Here is a 19,242-nt window from a genome sequence, read left to right as displayed (position 1 = left end):
TCTTCAACGACGCATAGCTCGCATTTGGCGATTTGTCCTTTTCGTTATGTTTGTTAAGCAAGTTAGGTTTTTAGGCACATTTATCTGAATCTCAAGTCCTGAACATGGGATCCATGAGGAATAGAGGGAACTTCTAAAATCTTAAAGGCATACGTATAGAATTTTATATATTTTCATCAGAAAATCAAGCATTTACATTACAAACTGTGGCATTTGATGAAGTGGAACTGCTGATGAATATCAGAACAGAACTCTTCAACGACGCATAGTACACGTTTTGTAATTTTGAATTTCGATTTTGACTTGGACTGGGCCCCGGACTCCGGACTCGGACCCGTACTCGGACTCGGACCCGGACTCGGATCCGGACACGGACCTTGACCCGGAAAACCACTATGATACCTAAACTAAATAAACCACTATGATTACCATAAAATGTATACATATTACCAAATAAAGTATAAGCGCCGTCAAGTGGGTCCAGGCTAGTAGTTAGAGAAGTCGGTTTTTTTCTATTAAAGATTATATCATGATGTTTTTAAAGCACTTGATAAGTTGAACATCAGTGTTTAATGTACGTACTTATGGCCTTGTGATTAAACATTATTTAACAAATGTCTGTATATTATTATTATTATTTTGAGCACATCTTATTTTTCACCGGCAAATAATGGGTATAAATGATTTATGATTGACTATTGCAAACAATGTCTATCATTTAATTCATTCACTGGTTTTGCGCTAACCGTATAGTAAATCGTTCTCTTTATTAAAATATCACACCGTATAAAAAAGCATATCAGCCAATAAATCAGAGATGCCCTATTATACTCACCCTCTAAAAAAATATGTAACTCGGTGAAAGGCCGCCCCGCACTCCGTATATAAGCAAGTTGCAGGCACTCAGACAGTATTTGCAACATGGCGGCTCTAGTGCGATTGGTACGTTCACTCCGTTCTAGATTTATATTTAATAATTAGGGGATAGGGATGTGCGATCGATTATATCGATTGATTGTGATTGACAGTTTGAAGTGATTGCGCTAATTAATAAAAATGTCATTAATTTACCTTTCGGTTAAGTTAGTGAAAAGTGAGTATTTATGTCATTATTATAATTGGTTTGTTTCGGAAAACATCGGACACCAGTGTGAATAACTTATGACCAATGTGAATATTTGCCTGTTTTATTGTATAAGTATGTATCAACTATATATTTCGTATATAGTATTATACAAGTGTCGTGTATGTAACTTGTAAATGATCAACGTTTTACTGAATTAAAAACAAATCGAACCAGAAATTAGGTTAAATACTTGCGTATACATTCAGTGCAATACTAGCACGTGGGCAGTTATCTAAACCTTAAAATAACTGCTAAGCTTAAAATATACCTGCTTCATTTCAAGTACTCCAATAAGACCAGTACGCTACAGGAAACTAGCCTTTATTGCGTTGAAATAATGTCTTTATCAGTGTTTATGATGCGTTAGATCGAGTTGGTTTGTCGCGTATCGTTCTTATTTATTAGACGGTGTTGTATTAGACGGTATTTCAAAATTGAAAGCCAAATGGGGAAGTTATGAATATGGATTTGTAGTTTTTCTGGTGCGGTTTGCCAATTGGTAGTATGTATTTCCCGCCGATACACTATCAGTGCATTAGCAAGATCTCAAACTCAGTCCGTGACTAGGAACTTGTGAAATTGAGGTTTAGGTATTTTTGTTTTGATTCCATTACAATAAGAGATATTTTGGAGGTTAATGTTCATCAACAACTATTTCTAACTTTAATATGGAATTTCATTGCATGTTTTTTGATCAAATTGATTTAGGTTCAAACAAAATTATTAAGAATCCCAAGTATCAAATTAGTACCGTGCGTTTAGACATAAAAATGAAAGTAGCAGTGATAAGGTCTCCACGGTGAACCAGTTTCTTTGTTAACAATTTGTTAATTAAACTGCTAGTTGCAACGCTCCACATTCATACTAGGAAGTAGCTTGAGTATATTCTTTTTCTTTTTTCTGATCTTTGTCTAGTGTATATTATATGTCTTTTATGATTAAACTTATTTTTGTTACTTACTTACTTGTCAAACTCGGCAACTTAAGCCAATCTCAACAAGCTTTACAAGCTCTTGTTTACCGTAAATCGACAGCATGCAAATATTTTAATTAATTAAAAAAATAACTTATTTATCTCACAGTATCTGGGCTGGCTTTACTTAGGGTAAGGTTGCTTCAAAATAGATTTAAGTAAGTAGGTACTTAATTCGATTTTTAGTCATTTTATAATAACTAAGTTATTTGATATCATTTATTGTATAATAATTATGTAGACATATTTTTACATTGCTGATATTGCTATAAATGCTATAATATGCTGTAACATAGTCGAGTCACAAGATTTACTGTCAAACAATAGCTCAAGTTTGAGTTATCGATTTGATTACACCTGATGTATCTTCAGTTTGTATCTTATTATTAGGTACCGGATGCCTATTCAGAGTATTTATTTTCATTTGATAATTGAGACTAAACGATGTAATAAACTACTTTCATTTGACACTCAATCAAGTCGTGATAAGATTGATATTGGAATGCGTTGATGTTTGAGTTATAGCACTTTTATCGATGACATTTTGCCGAGTCCGGCAGTGAATGTGGACCGGTGTGCGGCCTCGAGCCGTTCCTGCCCTTTGTCTGTCTGATCAACTGAACTCAGATATATTAATACATCATTTTCAAGCATTGGCAAGCTTTTAGTCAAATCATTAAATGTGTAAAATCATGTTCAGCTGCCAACATATTTTGTATGATCCAATTTATTCTTCTGGACCAGCCTAAGGTGCCCGCCCTGTCGGTGGTAAGAAGGTTGTCCATTCAACACCCTGCATAATATTACTTACCTACTGTTAATTTAATACATTTGAACTACAAAAATTATTGTATACAGGATGATTCATGAGACGTGAGCAGGAGTAAGCCTACACAATCAGTAAATGTAGTAGAATCGTTCACCACAATATTTAAGTAAAACAATCACGCTTTTTTTCTGTTGTTATACTTTTTGGTAAAGACAAATTTAATTATCTACTATCATGGATACCCTACAACATTTAATTAACAAAGATAAAACCTTTTTAACCGTTATGACAGCACATCGAGTATGAAGAAAATGAAATGTCACACTTGAGTGAGATACGATTTTTCAAAAGTAACCAGAGTCCGATGACATTGAATTTGGCACTTGTTATGGATAAAACAAAGAGGGTGACCATAAATGTCGTAAATAAATTAAAACTTTTTTTTAAACAGTGTAAAATAAATTAAAGTTAATCTCACAAATACTGCATAGTGCATGGTACGAAACAGTTGTTTATTACTTACTGTATGCGTAGGCTTGATCCTGCTCACGTCTCCTGAATCACCCTGTATATGTATTATCATAATTAATACTAACAACACATAAATATACAAAGTTAACGTTTGTTAATTCTCGCGTACCTATTATCTATGTCTTCGCATATTATATTTTTGCAATCTTAACAGGAAACACGCTAAATTTAGTAAGACAAACAAGGTTTTATGTTACATTAGTAGGTATTGTTCTAATCAAGACTAAAATATTAAAATCACCAATGCATTACCTTTCGTCAGTTCAGATTTGGCGCAAGTGACAAGATTTTAATTTTGCAATTTGGAGATATTATACATATTTTGGATCCAATTAATTTGGAAAATTGTATTTAAAATACTTAATTAAATTTTAAATGACTTAATTTAGGGATTTAAGGATGACTCACGCTAGACCGGGCCGGGCCCGGGTTGTCCGGCATGTCATTTTCTATGACGGCTGATCGATGATCACGTGGTGCTTTCCATAGAAAACGAAGCGCCGGAAGCTCCGGCCCGGTCTAGAGTGAGTCATCCTTTGCTTATTTAAATACGCCTCTAGGACGTGTTTAACCCCCGACGCAAAAAGAGGAGTGTTATATGTTTGACGCCAATGTCTGTCTGTCTGTCTGTCTGTGGCATCATAGCTCTCCAACGGATTGACCGGCTCCCTTGCGGTGGTTCTTAGCTAAGTTTGATAGAAATCGAGCGAGCCGTTTGAAGAGTATAAGCTCTCTTCCAAAATTATGAAATATAGTCCGTTCGGCCCTTAAAATATCGAACAAATGCTGCGTACTTAAGTAGGTAAATAAAATATAAGTACTTACCTTAATATTTTAGGAACCCGGCAGTGACATTTTCCAATACCTACTGAAAACCGGTTTAAATAACCAGTAAATAATTCTTTAATGTAATGGATGCTTTATCTGTGTCGCATTTATAATCTTTAGTAAGAATAATACACATTGAATGTTAATATGTAACAATATTTATACTTTTACTGCGTTAAATGATGTCATGTTATTAACAACACCATCATTTTCTAATCAGAGGAACAAATGACTATTTAAATTCCTTCTCTAAACAAGCTAGCTGCATACCTACCTATAGCCCCTATAGGTGATGTTGAAGTTTAACGGTACCCGCGAGCATACAAAAAGGTAGGTAACGCAATACATATATTGAACCTACCATACAAAATCAGAAAATATTTTAGTTTTTAGTAAGCATCTAACACTTGAATATATTTTCCAAATAAAGATATACCTATACTAAATTATAATAACATGTAAGTTATATTTCAAAAAATAGACCTACCCATTTCAAAATCGCTTTAGCTTGTGTATCAAACCACTAAACTTTTTATTTTTATTTAATAGTTTGAGTTTTTGCTGCGGCGGCACAGTGTCAAGGCTCCTTCCTTACACAATACTATATTGAACCAGATAGTCGTCGTTACGACACAGTGTTTGGTATTGTTTCGTTATTTCACCAATTTTAGGTTATTGGAAAACATTACGCTTGTTTGGTAACTAAACGACCGCTTACAGTGCATACCGAACATAAATTAAGTTTTGTATCATAGGGTCATTTTATTTTAGACTCATTTTACTTTAAGTTTTGCAACATGACCCGACATTCTGTCTGGTGCCTTATGGTAGCCATTTCATTAATGCAACAGGCAAGGGAATAGGTACTTATGACTGATATGATGTGCCTAAAATAAGAAAAATATATAAACAAATGTATTGATTTTGTAAATCCGTCTCATATATATGAAACGAATGTAATGTGTACCTTACGTTTTGCAGTCGATGTTGGCGTTGTGCGCGTGCGCCGCGAGCGCGCAGTACGCGGACGAGCGCGCGCCGCGCTACATCGCCTCCGAGCCCAAACAGACCTCCACGCCCGTGCCTATCCTGAAGCAGATAAACAGGTGAGTGGCGTACACCTGCACTCGATTCCAGTCGATCCTGGCGTTATGCGCGAGCGCGCAGTACGCGGACAAGTAAGCGTGCGCGCTTTATCTCTTCCGAGCCCAAACAGACCTCCACGCCCGTGCCTATCCTGAAGCAGATCAACAGGTGAGTGGCGTACACCTGCACTCGATTCCAGTCGATCCTGGCGTTGTGCGCGAGCGCGCAGTACGCGGACAAGTAAGCGTGCGCGCTTTATCTCTTCCGAGCCCAAACAGACCTCCACGCCCGTGCCTATCCTGAAGCAGATCAACAGGTGAGTGGCGTACACCTGCACTCGATTCCAGTCGATCCTGGCGTTGTGCGCGAGCGCGCAGTACGCGGACAAGTAAGCGTGCGCGCTTTATCTCTTCCGAGCCCAAACAGACCTCCACGCCCGTGCCTATCCTGAAGCAGATCAACAGGTGAGTGTGGCGTAAACACTTGATTATATATGTACACTAGCGACCCGCCCCGGCTTCGCACGGGTTAACAAATTATACAGGAACCTTCTCTTGAATCACTCTATCTATTAAAAAAAACCGCATCAAAATCCGTTGCGTAGTTTTAAAGATCTAAGCATACAGACAGACAGACAGACAGCGGGAAGCGACTTTGTTTTATACTATGAAGTGATGCTGAAATGCAATAAAAGTATGAGGAGAAAACCAGGATATTAAAAACATAAATAAACCATCTGAAAATCTAAAGCTGAATCTTGACTTTTTTATTAAATACTAAAACTTGTTGACAATAATCTGACGGTAAACATTATAATGTATAATTACAGGCACAATGAGGACGGGTCGTACACATACGGGTACGAAGCCGCCGACGGCTCCTTCAAGATTGAGACCAAAGCCCAAAACGGAGAGGTTAAGGGCAAATACGGATATAAGGATGACACAGGCAAGGTAAATTATCAAGTTAAAGTATCTAACATCTAAACTTAAATAAAAGCACAGAATAAGTAATAGTACTAAGTACAGAAGACTCACTTTCTAACAAAACGCGTCTGTTACGATCAGCACAGATATGGCCGCTAGGTGGCAACAGCGTCACGCGCGGCTTATGAATTTCCCCAAAATTGGGGCCGGAACGGATGTACTTTTAGCTACCTGTAGCAAAGCGACGAAATCGCGGAGTGAGCCACGCCTGATAACTGACGCAGTGACAGAGACCTAGAACTTGCGGCTTACTTATGGGTCGGTTGCACCAAACCGTCTACCATCGTTCACTCATTTTTATTGTATGGGAAGTTTCATATTTTACTGCTGAGTGACGTTGATTAGTCCGCTAATTGTCGCTGGTGCGACTTGCCCTTAGACAATTTTCGACATAGGAACGTATTGTGGTAATTACCGCACTAGGGCAGTAAAGTAGCACCATATGTACTGTAAAAATATAAACTTTACTTTTTTTATTAATTGCTCTTAAATACAATTTATCAATATCGATAATAATAATAAGTACCTAGGTATTAATGTTTTCCATCTCCGGTTCCAGCTCCGCGTGATCGAGTACGGCGCAAACAAGTATGGATTCCAGCCCTCGGGAGAGGGCATCACCGTGGCGCCACCCACACTCGTTGATGAGTCTACTGATCGCCCACCGAAATCACAGGTACCACTATTCAGCAGCCGTGATGGCGTATGAAATAATACGTGTTTTACTTAAAGCAACACGGTTTTCTCCTCTGCCTAGGTACAAGATCAACTGATCTAGCGCGGGTAATAAAACTAGTTGCGCTCGGATTTTAAACTAGACCGAGTCCAGACGAGCGAGTCAACACACCAGCAGCAGAAAAAATGCCTAATTGCTCGGTTTTTTGTTGTAAAAAGAGGTCGGGGACATCAAATTTATCAAAAGAATTAGAATTTTTTTTACATGTCATACGTTTAATTACATTTAAACACAATTATTATATTTTAGTCTCATGTAATTGCTGGATTTATCGATTTTGCTCGCCCAGTACAAATTGCGGATCGGTCGAGCGACAAATCCGACTTCTCATCTCTCAGAAAACAATAAAATTCTTTGACGAAAATGTGTTAGTGCCGTGTTGTGACACTTGTGACTCGTCCGTACACAAAAACAGATCGAGGTGTGCAAGATTTGTCTGTGTAGGGTGTCATTTTCTATATATTTGTGTCGTCATTACAGATTGGATTTTGTATGTGTGTGAGAAGTGCGACTGTGTGCACGTTCCCCCCCGCGAAAAATGGCAGAATGATTTGAATGTCAAGATATCGCTGGGGCCTATCCCTTCCGACGTGTCGGAAGCCCGTGTTGATCGAAGGTGTTTTAGCCTGCGGAAGAGTGCATATTTATTGATGAGTTTACTCGCGAAAATTACGGGTATTACTGATTCAGCAGCAGTGATGGAAAAACCGCAAACAAACCCGCGGGAGAGGTCATCCAGGCCGTGGCACCATCCACTCTTGTTGATGAAACACTCGTGATCGGGGCAGTAGGTACGAACAAGTAGGTAAGAGCTCCATCCAGCCAGCGTTAATCGGCCACCGAAATCGTATTCGTATACAGTCATTCGTAATATACAGCATGTGGCCTGTTAGGTTAGGTTAGTGTTATTATAGACACTATTTTCAGTCAGGGCACTGGGCCAGCTTATCTACATGGGCCTACTTTACGTCATCGGCTTGTAGCAGATTAAGTACAAAATCATATGGGTCCAATGTCAATTACCTACGTACAAAACTAAGTATCTGGGCGGTGATGTAAAATGAAAAAATAATTACAAATGTCTTCTGCAAGGAGGCTATTTACTAAAGCTTAGTTCTAACTGACATTATTAAATACCCCTGATATTTATTATCTTAAAAAAGTAAGTAACAATTAATTAATCCATACCTATTAATATTTCCAGGGCAGCCGCGCTCCCGCGCAGTCCGTGGACTACGACTACGAAGAGCCCGCGCCCGCCCCGCGCCCCGCACCGCGGCCCGCACCGCGCCCGCAGCAGGCGTACCGAGCGCCCCAGCAGCAGCAGTACAGACCAGAGCCGCCTCAGCAACAGTACAGGCCCGAGCCTCAGCCACAGTACAGGCCTGAGCCTCAGCCACAGTACAGGCCGCAGCAGTCTGCGCCCGCACCACCAAAAGTAAGCTTAATTAATGTGTTATCGGTGAAGTAAATAGCCGCATGTAGTTAGTTGTGTAGACGAAATGGGACGACCGCTTCTCCATACAAACGTAGTCCCCATTTTCCTCTCTGGATATTAACATTATAAAATAGTACATTGTGTATTATGGGCGATAAACAACTTAAACAAGTACTTATTTACGAACGAGCATGAATTAACATAAGTATGTAATTCCTGCAGTTATAGTACCGCCGGTGGCACACACCCTAGGTATAGGATTTACGGACCGCATCGCCTACATGTAATAACACCTTTTACGAGCAAGAAGTGTGATGAAAAATATTTTTACGCGATGTGATGTATATTAACCATGTTTAGCTTGTGCGTATGTTTTATTATTTAATTCTTTTAAGAAAGAAATTCGCTAAAAAAATTTAAAAGCTCCTGAAGCATTTAATTTTTTTAGCGAATTTATTTTCCGCTCCCATCTTTTATAATAATCAACCAATCTAAAAAAGTTAAACGAAGGGACTAAAAAAAAATCCTGATCCTTTAGTTTGGTAGGTATATGATAAATATTTTACTCGATATCCATTGAGGCCTGTATAAGAAATATTAAAATGTAAACATAAGTAAAAAGATCGTTTCATCGCAGTTGGTTGTAGGGATGCTGGCCACTGGCTCAACGCATATCCCTCACCCAATACTGGCACTCATCTAGACGGAAATACCCTCCATGTGGCAGTTGGGCTACGCCTGGGGGTTTCAATCTGTGCGCTGCATAAATGCCACTGTGGGTGTGATGTGGATCAGCTGAGGCGTCATGGTCTGTCTTGCCAGCGAAGCGCGGGGCGATTGTCTCGTCACGCCTCGCTCAATGACATTATCCGCCGGTCTCTTGTCACCGTCAACGTGCCTGCGATACTCGAGCCGGCCGGTATAGCCCGGGACGATGGCAAGAGACCTGATGGTATGTCGCTGATTCCGTGGAGGATGGGACGTGTGTTGGTGTGGGACGCGTCCTGCGTGGACACACTGGCACCGTCTCACCTTCACGGTACTACCAAGAAAGCGGGTGCTGCTGCCGAAGCTGCCGAGACCCTCAAGAGGCGGAAATACGGGGGTCTCGACGCCAATTACAACTTTGTTCCTTTCGGTGTCGAGACCCTCGGTCCGTGGAGTCCGGGAGCTCAAAATTTATTCACAGATTTATCCAAACGGCTGGTTGAGGTCACTGGGGACAAAAGAGCTGGCAGCTTCCTCGCTCAACGAATAAGCGTTGCAATTCAGCGAGGAAATGCTGCCAGTATCTTTGGTACTATGCCCCAGGGGCCCTCTTTAGATATAGATTTTTAGTTTTCCTTTTTTAAGTACTAGTTTTAGTTTTGTAGGTAGTTTTAATTTTATTTAGGTTAGTAAAAAGGTAATTTTATTGTCTCCTGATTTAAACTAATTTATCAAATATTTGTTAATTTCAGCCCGCATTCTTCGCCGGCGCGGCCCCCGCCCCAATCGACCGCGACAGTTTCTTCAACCCCGCCCCGCAGCCGCAGCCCCAGCGACCGCAGCCCCAGAGGCAGCCGGACTTCCGACCAGCTCCCCAGTTCCAGTCCTTCGCTCCCAAGCCCCAGGTCGAGTACTCCCAAAACTTCGCGCCCGCTGAGCCCAGGTACCAACAGAACCAGATCCAACAGCCGAGGAGTCAAAGCCAACCCTTCTCCATGCTGGATCAGCTCCTTAAAGAATACGCTTTGCCACAGGGAGGCTCTGCCCCCATTCACGATATCACCTTCGGATCCTATTAGGCTAAGATAATTTTGTACATAAATAATAGGAAAAGTTTTGTAAAAAATATAAAAAATTGAAAATTATTCGTTCGCTTTTATTTGAACCATTTATGTGTTTAGATATACCTAACCCTATGGAGTTGCAGGCGTCCTTAGGCTACGGTGATCGATTACCATCAGGCGGGCCGTACGCTTCTTTGCGACGTGGTATAAAAAACTTTAAGAGCCAACAGGAGTGGTCATATCTCCATACAAACGTATACTCGACTGTTTCCTCCGTCCGACGCGGCGCCGCCCCGTTAGCGCGACGGCGATATTCACCTCAAAATCTCAAAATTGAGATCGGGCTCAGCTCCTGTTTCGTCTTAGCTGTTCTTGCCAAGTTTCAGTAGGTAGGTAGTAGGGATTGCAGAACCGGTACTGTTTAAAAGAACCGGGATTTTCGGTACCGGGCAAAAATGGAACCGGGATTTCCCGGTATTTTCGGTACTTTCGGGACTGCCTTCAAAAATCAGTTTTCACATCAATTTTCAGTAAAAAAAAAGCGTAAAACGACCACGACTCTTTCTTAAAACAATAAAAAAGTAGCACAGTGAAGGTACACACTTCTTTTGTACCATAATATGTGTCTTTAAGTCACACAATCATTAATATAATTTGTTTTATTTTCCTGAACTACATGATATTTTTACTATCTTTGTTGATTGGCAAAAACTGAATTGTGGCTCAGTAATATCATCATTTTTTTTAAATATGTAAGACGTTTTGTGATAAAGGATAAAAAAATTGATAATTTTCGCATGCATTCAAAATGGGCTGTGGACCTTCGAACATATAATAACAGAACTATCAATACGGCAAATCAAGAAATTATTCAGCCAGAATTATTAATTCATTTAAAATATCATTATCATATGTGAATTTCTTATACCGTGTTTGAATTTGAATTAAAAGTAATATTTTATTAATTACAAAATTGTCTCTTCTAGTTAGTATACAAATATGAAATAACTAATTGTTCGTATAAAATTATTTATCGTACAAACATTTATGCCTTTAACTTAAAGTATCAAATTACGCAATTTTATATTGTCGGCATTGTCAAACCCATTGACTTTTTATTTATTTATTTTACAATACAATACAATACAAATACTCTTTATTGCACACCTCATTACAGAAAACAATACGGATAATACAGGAAGAAGAGGTTAAACAACAGGCGGTCTTATCGCTAAAAAGCGATCTCTTCCAGACAACCTTTAGGTAGCGGAAATTAATAAATTTATGTCATGTCAGTAGGTGTTTCATATTCAATATAAGAATTTTAGCACAGAAAAACACAATACAAAACAGTATAACACAAATAAAAATAAAATAAGATAAGATACATATACATACACAAATACATACATACATATATATATATATATATAATGTAAATATATGTATTTATATATATTTTAATGTATATGTATTTTAATGTAGTGGTCAGCCGTAAAAGTATTACCATCAGCCTTAGATTGATAAAATATATTTATTTTCTTTATAAAACATGATATTTCATGCTAAGTAACAGAAAGCAGTCAAATATTGTACCGGAAATTTTAGTCCCGAAAATCCCGGGAGTACCGGGATTTTAATTTTGAAATCCCGGTTCTTTGCTTGGCTCTAAATCTCGGGAATTCCCGGTACTTTCGGTACCGGTATTTCCCGGGAGCAAACCCTAGTAGGTAGCAGTTGGGTAAGCTTTACTTCATAATAGGTAGTTTATATCTACGCAACATACCTATATACATACATAGGTTAGAATTAGAAGTATCCTGACAAATTACAAACATTTCTTCAGTTGGATTTTCATGTCTTTAAAGCCAATGAGCATCTAATTACTGGTACTTATTTATTACTATTTGTTTCTATCAACTCGCAAACTTTAGGAAAAAAACGCTATACAAAAAAAAACGGACAAATGCGAGTCGGACTCGCCCACCGAGGGTTCCGTACTTTTTAGTATTTATTGTTATAGCGGCAACAGAAATACGTCATCTGTGAAAGTTTCAACTGTCTATGTGTCTGTTCATGAGATACAGCCTGGTGACGGTGGTGACAGACAGACAGACGAGTCTTAGTAATAGGGTCCCGTTTTTACCCTTTGGGTACGGAACCCTAAAAATTAGATGTTTCCGAAATTTTACCATGTGTAAGGGCCTAGCCAAGATGATCCGTTTTATGATCTCCTTAAAAACGTAGTCCCCATTTGCTTCCCTGGCTGTTAATTTTTTTTTTTGATTATTAAGTATAAGATTTCGGAGCGAAAAGCAAATTTAATTAAATAATTAATAAATCAAAAAATAAATAAACGAAGGGATGTGTGTGGGACTACGTTTGTATGGAAAAGCGGTCACGTGACTTGAGCAAGAGGCTACTGTATGTAATGTACCTACCAGAAACCCTAGTCCAGACATAGTTATACATATTAAATAAGACATACATAATTAAAAAAAAAAAAAACATGTATTTCAGACCTTGAGTCCATACACTTACAACTAACTACAAACTAAATTTACTTTTAATTGCTTTTACTATTTTTTTAAATTACCTTCTACATAAACAAGCATACATCCTACCTGATAGTAAGCGGTGACTGTAGGGCATATGTAGCTTTTGCCCGCTTGTGACTGCAAATACCTGTTTACTCCTTTTTAAAGTACCTAAGTGGCAACTCCATACCTACTGATGTAGTCTCCCGAAACCCGTTATACGGAGCGGGTGAGCGGGTTATCCAAAAAAAAAAAATTAAAAATAAACAAAAAGAAAACCAAAACAAAATAACTTAATATAATTTCTTTTTGAAAAAAAGGGAACCGCCTTCAAAAAACCAACCCACTGAAAAGCAAAAAATAATTTTTATATGGCAAGATACGTGTCCAGTCCCTATCCCGTCGTAAAGCAAATTTGTGCCAAAAAGTACCTAATTAATACCTAATAATAAGAAAATTAATAATCATCCGGGTAATTACTTAGTTTTTGAAGTCGGTGCCAAACCAAATTTTAGAGAATCGATATTTTAGACAACGAAGAACGCTGTACTTACTTGCATAAAAAACACATAGGTACTTAGTTTAGTTCTTATTGTACTCGTATTTTTTTTTATGATTGGCAGCAAATAATTTTTTTGTTGGTTTGGCACCGCCTTCAAAAACTAAGTAATTACCCGGATGATTATTAATTTTCTTATTATTAGGTATTAATTAGGTACTTTTTGGCACAAATTTGCTTTACGACGGGATAGGGGCTGGACACGTATAGGAGTGCCATATAAAAATTATTTTTTGCTTTTCAGTGGGTTGGTTTTTTGAAGGCGGTTCCCTTTTTTTCAAAAAGAAATTATATTAAGTTATTTTGTTTTGGTTTTCTTTTTGTTTATTTTTAATTTTTTTCTTTTTTATTTATTTTATTTTTTACTTTTTAGTGATAGGTAGTTCATTTATTTTAGGTTTTGGGGTAAAATACTAGTTTGTTAAGCTCTCCATTTAGTTTTGGGCTAGTAACTACTAATGTTGGTGATGGCCTAACTCGATGATAATCGCGACAAAACATAATATGACGTTTGACGTTTCGGTGCTAAACGATTTGTATTTATATTGCTCCCTCTCCCACTGCCACTCCCACTTCCAGTCCCAGTCCCACTCCCATTCCCAGTCCGAGTCCGACTCCGACTCCCACCGCTATTTTATCTGAATCAGTTTCAGTAACTTAAATTTGATGGTAGGTATACCGATAGCATTGTCACCTACCAATTGGTTTTTAAACCATCCATGTACTGTACCTACACTAAATCCTTCTCCAGAATGTAACAAACACTTTTCTGAAAACCGTATCAAAATCGGTTCAGCCATACGCGAGATAATCACGAACAAACATACGGGTGAAACTGAGAACCTCCTTTCTTTAAAGGCGGTTAGAAAAAAGTCGATCGACCCACCTAGTGGAACTCTGCAACATAGGCACACGACGACAAGTCGGTTAACGAAAACAAAGTGTGCCTATGTTGCACCAAACCTGAGTTCCACTAGGTACAGCCAGGGTTCAGCATCAGCTCTATCTTGTTCACTGCTCTCCCAAGTGCTTATCAAGATGTGACGGATGGCCAAAATAGCGTGGGCCTATGTTGCACCAAACCTGAGTTCCACTATGTACAGCCAGGGTTCAGCATCAGCTCTATCTTGGGTACTGCTCTCCCAAGTGCTCATCAAGATGTGACGGATGACCAAAATAGCGTGGGTCTATGTAGCAGCAAACCTGAGTTCCACTAGGTACAGCCAGGGTTCAGCATCAGCTCTATCTTGGGAACTGCTCGCCCAAGTGCTCATCAAGACGTGACGGATTTCCAAAATAGCGTGGGCCTGTGTTGCACAAAACCTAAGTTCTACTAGGTATAGCCAGGGTTCAGCATCAGGTCTATCTTGGGTACTGCTCTCCCAAGTGCTCATCAAGATATTATGACGGATGACCAAAATAGCGTGTACCTATGTTGCACCAAACCTGAGTTCCAATAGGTACATCCTGAGTTCCACTAGGTACATCCAGGGTTCAGCATCAGCTCTATCTTGGGTACTGCTCTCCCAAGCGCTCATCAAGATGTGATGGATGACCAAAACAGCGTGTGCCTATGTTGCACCAAACCTGAGTTCCACTAGGTACAGCCAGGGTTCAGCATCAGCTCAGATCTATGTATACTAAAACCTTCTCCAGAATGTAACAAACACTTTTCTGAAAACCGCATTAAAATCGGTTCAGCCAAACGCGAGATAATCGCGAACAAATATACATACATACATACATACACACATACATACATACATACATACGGGTCAAACTGAGAACCTTCTTTTTTTTTAAGGCGGTTAAAAATAGTAGGAATGAGCATTATGAGCAACGTACGAGTAGGTGTATTCTAGCATTTCTCAAAAAAATTGTACATTTCGATCACATCTTAGATTTTTATAAGAATTGGTATGCTGGTAATGTACATGAAGCTGAACAATTTCCACCATATTTCCCAGAATGTCCAAGAAAGTTTGTATGAAACATCCTTTTTTGTTACCAGATTTCCTTACACATTTGGCAACAAAAAAGGAATGTTACAACAATGTTACAAGGAATGGTACACATTATTTGAGAATGATATTGATTGATTGATTGATAGAAATGCTCATTAAGAGCCAACAGGAGCTGAGATTTAAATATTTTAGGTAAATATACCCGTCTCGCTAACGGAAGCGGCTCCTGAAACTAGTGCGATAAGGACAAGGCGAAAAATCCTGCGTAAAAATCTCAAAAATCGAGGTTTCGTACTCGACTGTTTCCTCCTCCAAAACTTAACCAATCGTAACCAAATTTGGAAATCTAAATGATTATAAAATTATCTGTGTCGGACCGTTTTGATTTTTTGGGTAATTGATATCAGTTTTGAATACCACGCCTCTCATTGCGGCATAGTCAATTAGGCCATTTTGGCCATTTTTGAAGGGCTCTAGCGCCTTAAAAAACAAAAATATCAAAAAAAGCAAAACGGTCCGACACAGATATTGACAATATTAATCTGTGTTGAAAAAATCATTGCTCTAGCTTCAAAACCCACGGAGGAAACAGTCGAGTACGTTTGTATGGAGAAATGACCACTCCTGTTGGCTCTTAACTGGCGCGGAAGTGGCGACGGATTTTACCTACAATGGCACCCGCGTGCGTGCGCCCGCTACGTGCACCCGGGCCAGCCAGCGTGCAGCGGACGCCCTTAGAACAGTAAGAAAGTTGAGAACATGAACAGTAAAATTCGGTTATATATTACCATCCATATACAACATTCACGCCCGGGAGATCGTCGGTCAGTTTGTAGATATAATCACCTCGCGTTACATCCAAAGTATCGAAACGTCCCACTTAAAAAATGTTCTGGCACCTGCGAAGGTAATTACAAAAATTAACACGCCAGGTGTCACAGCCCGGAACCTCATCAGGCGGTATTAGCACGCCACATATTTCACAACGGATCCTTAATAACGCACCACCATTGTTGTTTTTAGCACTAAGGCCGTGGGAGCCAGCCACAATTCCACCGGTTACACACATATTCCCAGGGGTATTGTGCAAGTATTATGCGTCGGAGATGATGTGTGTATCACATTCTTCACTCATATTACATGCTTTGACTATCCGTTAAATAGGTAGTTATTGTTATTGTACATAGCATTTATGTGGCAGCAGCCATCTCATATGCCTAAGGTTAAAATTGTAGTAAAATCTGATCTTGACGAGTTGCTTGAATTGAAATGAAACACTTAGGACATTCTTACACAGATTGACTAAGTCCCACAGTAAGCTCAAGAAGGCTTGTGTTGTGGGTACTCAGACAACGATATATATAATACACAAATACATATTTAAATACATAGAAAATACATAGGAACAAATATCTGTGCTCTTCACACAAATAAATGCCCTTACCGGGATTCGAACCCAGGACCGCGGCTTCACGGCAGGGTCACTACCCACTAGGCCAGACCAGTTGTCAAAACTTAGTGTAATGCAATCAACTGACCGTATTTAGCGGCCATACATACTTAGTAGGTAAGTATCTACCATCTACCTAAAGTCCCTTTGTGTGATCGAAGTATGGTAAGTACTCGTATACAGAGAGTATCATTTGGTTCAGTGAAATAGAAAATGCTAAAGAATATTACGTATGATTCCAACGAAACATGTTTGCGATACCTAAGTAGATATTCCACTTCAATTGATCAATCAGTCAAGAATTGTATAATTACTAAACCTTAGGGTCGGCAACGCGCCTAAGTCACTACTGGTACTGGAGTTGCAGGCTTACAGTGGGTCAAAAACGCAACACTTCGGTGGTTTGATACCGCGTTGTAAGTACCTACTTATGACTGCGTCAAACCCTTGAGAAAATATGGACTGATTTCTTTTCAACATCAAATAATCGTAAGTCCACGTTGTTAAATACTAATTAATTATCTGTCTATTAAGATGAAACGTCTACAAAATTGCATTTTAATTATTTTTCCGACCAACAAATATTTTTAACAACCAGTATTACAAATCTATTTAGATAACAATACCCATTGTTTAAATATTCTTACACGACACCAAGGTTAAACGTCAAAACAATTAATTACAACCAGCTACGACTTTTTAATTGCACTTGGGTACCTATGTTTAGGCCTGTTAAATATTTTTCACCACACCAGCTGGTAAAGGTTCTCTTAAGTGTTCAAAAACTGATAAGAAAGTTGCATTTTATTCACGTGTGTGTTAAACAATATCTTTATTATGTCTAATTGTACTACTATGTGTTGTATTGTACAAATACAAATATTTACTTCTACATTGCACACCTCAATAAAAGAAAACAATACAAAACATAAACTCAAGCAGAGGTGAACAACAGACGGTCTTATCGCTAAAAAGCGATCTCTTCCAGACAACCTTTGGGATGTAGTGCTTTTAAAGAATGACATAGGTACCTAGTCTCATCCGTTGCTTTTGATGCTGACTGTACCATCTTTTCAAACAAAGTGCTTCAAGAAGGTTTATTGATATTTCTTCTTGTTTAGCCAGGTCGTACTACCCTTCTATTCAAAGGATTTAAATAGAAAATTAGCGCGTTTTTTTACAAGCCTTAACATGTATTTTAATTTAAAACATTTTATAAATGCATTATTTGTAAAATTATATTTTGTGAAAAAGTCCAAATAAATAATTTTATAGGGAGCTGCCAGCTCTCTTTTATCCCCAGTGACCTCAACCAGCCGTTTGGCCAAATATGTAATAAATACATTTTGAGCTCCCGGACCCCACGGACAATTCAGCGAGGAAATGCTGCCAGTATCTTTGGTACTATGCCCCAGGGGCCCTCTTTAGATATAGATTTTTAGAGTTCCTTTTTTAAGTAGTAGTTTTAGTTTTGTAGGTAGTTTTAATTTAATTTAGGTTATTTTATTGTTACTTTATACTTATGTTGTTGTTCAATAAATATTTATTACCATTAAAAAAAACATAGGTGATTTACTTGTACCATCAGCTGCAAAAGTGGGTGGCGACTTTATCAATGAATTCATTCATAATTTCTCCATGCAATTTCGCAGCTCACTGTACCACAACAAGAACAAAGTTGTCCATTTAATTCCCCCATTATCAAGCCTCCCTGCCGTGAAGGCTGCTCGACTGTGTTCCATTTCTACGACTGCAGGCCTTGGATACTGACACGCTTGGCGACACGGTTACCTCACAACGATTAATATACGTACTTAAGTACTACTACCCAAGCTTTTGGCCAACATACCTATGTACAGTCAACTGCAGAGAAAGTACCCCCCCCCCCCCCTCCTGCATACAAATTTCTGTGCAGGGGCGGTTCATTTTCTCTGCAGCTGACTGTACATGATTTCGTTTTCAGGGCTCCGAATTTGAACTTAAGGGGTGTCGAGTTTGTTATTTGCCCTATGACCTCCGTTTCTAATGCAGCAGTTGAACATTACAAATTACTTACATTTTAGGGTTCCGTACCCGAAGGGTAAAAACAAAAACGGGACCCTATTACTAAGACTCCACTGTCCATCTGTCTGTTTGTCACCAGGCTGTCTCTCATGAACCATGATAGCTAGACAGTTGAAATTTTCACAGATGATGTAGGTATTTCTGTTGCCGCTATAATAAGAATTACTAAAAACACAATAAAATTATCTTATACCTATAAACGAGAAAATATATACGTGATTTTTTTGTCGTATTTTGCGTAACGGTACGGAACCCTTCGTGCGCGAGTCCGACTTGCACTTGGCCGTTTTTTTTTAACTATGTACTTCTAATTCTTGAGATAAAACATAAGTATAAAACATTTTCTCGTACATTAAATGTCTTAGGTACCAAAAAACTACAGCTTTCGACATTTTTAGGGTTCCGTAGCCAAATGGCAAAAAA

The 19,242-nt window shown here is 38.7% G+C and overlaps 1 protein-coding gene across 1 annotated transcript; it reads left to right on the top strand.

Moving 5' to 3' along the window:
* Positions 1 to 839: 839 nt before the first annotated feature.
* Positions 840 to 10,323, top strand: LOC134648107 (nematocyst expressed protein 4-like). Its single transcript, XM_063502580.1, has 6 exons — positions 840 to 942; positions 5,209 to 5,333; positions 6,143 to 6,266; positions 6,859 to 6,975; positions 8,240 to 8,473; positions 9,934 to 10,323. The coding sequence occupies exons 1-6, from the start codon at positions 922 to 924 to the stop codon at positions 10,258 to 10,260; spliced, it is 948 nt and encodes a 315-aa protein (XP_063358650.1). The 5' UTR covers positions 840 to 921; the 3' UTR covers positions 10,261 to 10,323.
* Positions 10,324 to 19,242: the final 8,919 nt, after the last annotated feature.

The sequence above is a fragment of the Cydia amplana genome, chromosome 1 (assembly GCF_948474715.1).
Source record: "Cydia amplana chromosome 1, ilCydAmpl1.1, whole genome shotgun sequence".
In the NCBI taxonomy this organism is placed as follows: domain Eukaryota; kingdom Metazoa; phylum Arthropoda; class Insecta; order Lepidoptera; family Tortricidae; genus Cydia; species Cydia amplana.
Note: the sequence above shows the minus strand (reverse complement) of the source record. Positions and strands in the feature narration are given on the sequence as shown.

Excerpts from the sequence above, each read along its gene's own strand:
- LOC134648107 (XM_063502580.1), top strand. The coding sequence starts at position 922 with ATGGCGGCTCTAGTGCGATTG. Across the intron at positions 6,267-6,858 it reads ATAAGGATGACACAGGCAAG|CTCCGCGTGATCGAGTACGG; the intron begins GTAAATTATCAA and ends CTCCGGTTCCAG. Across the intron at positions 6,976-8,239 it reads ATCGCCCACCGAAATCACAG|GGCAGCCGCGCTCCCGCGCA; the intron begins GTACCACTATTC and ends TAATATTTCCAG.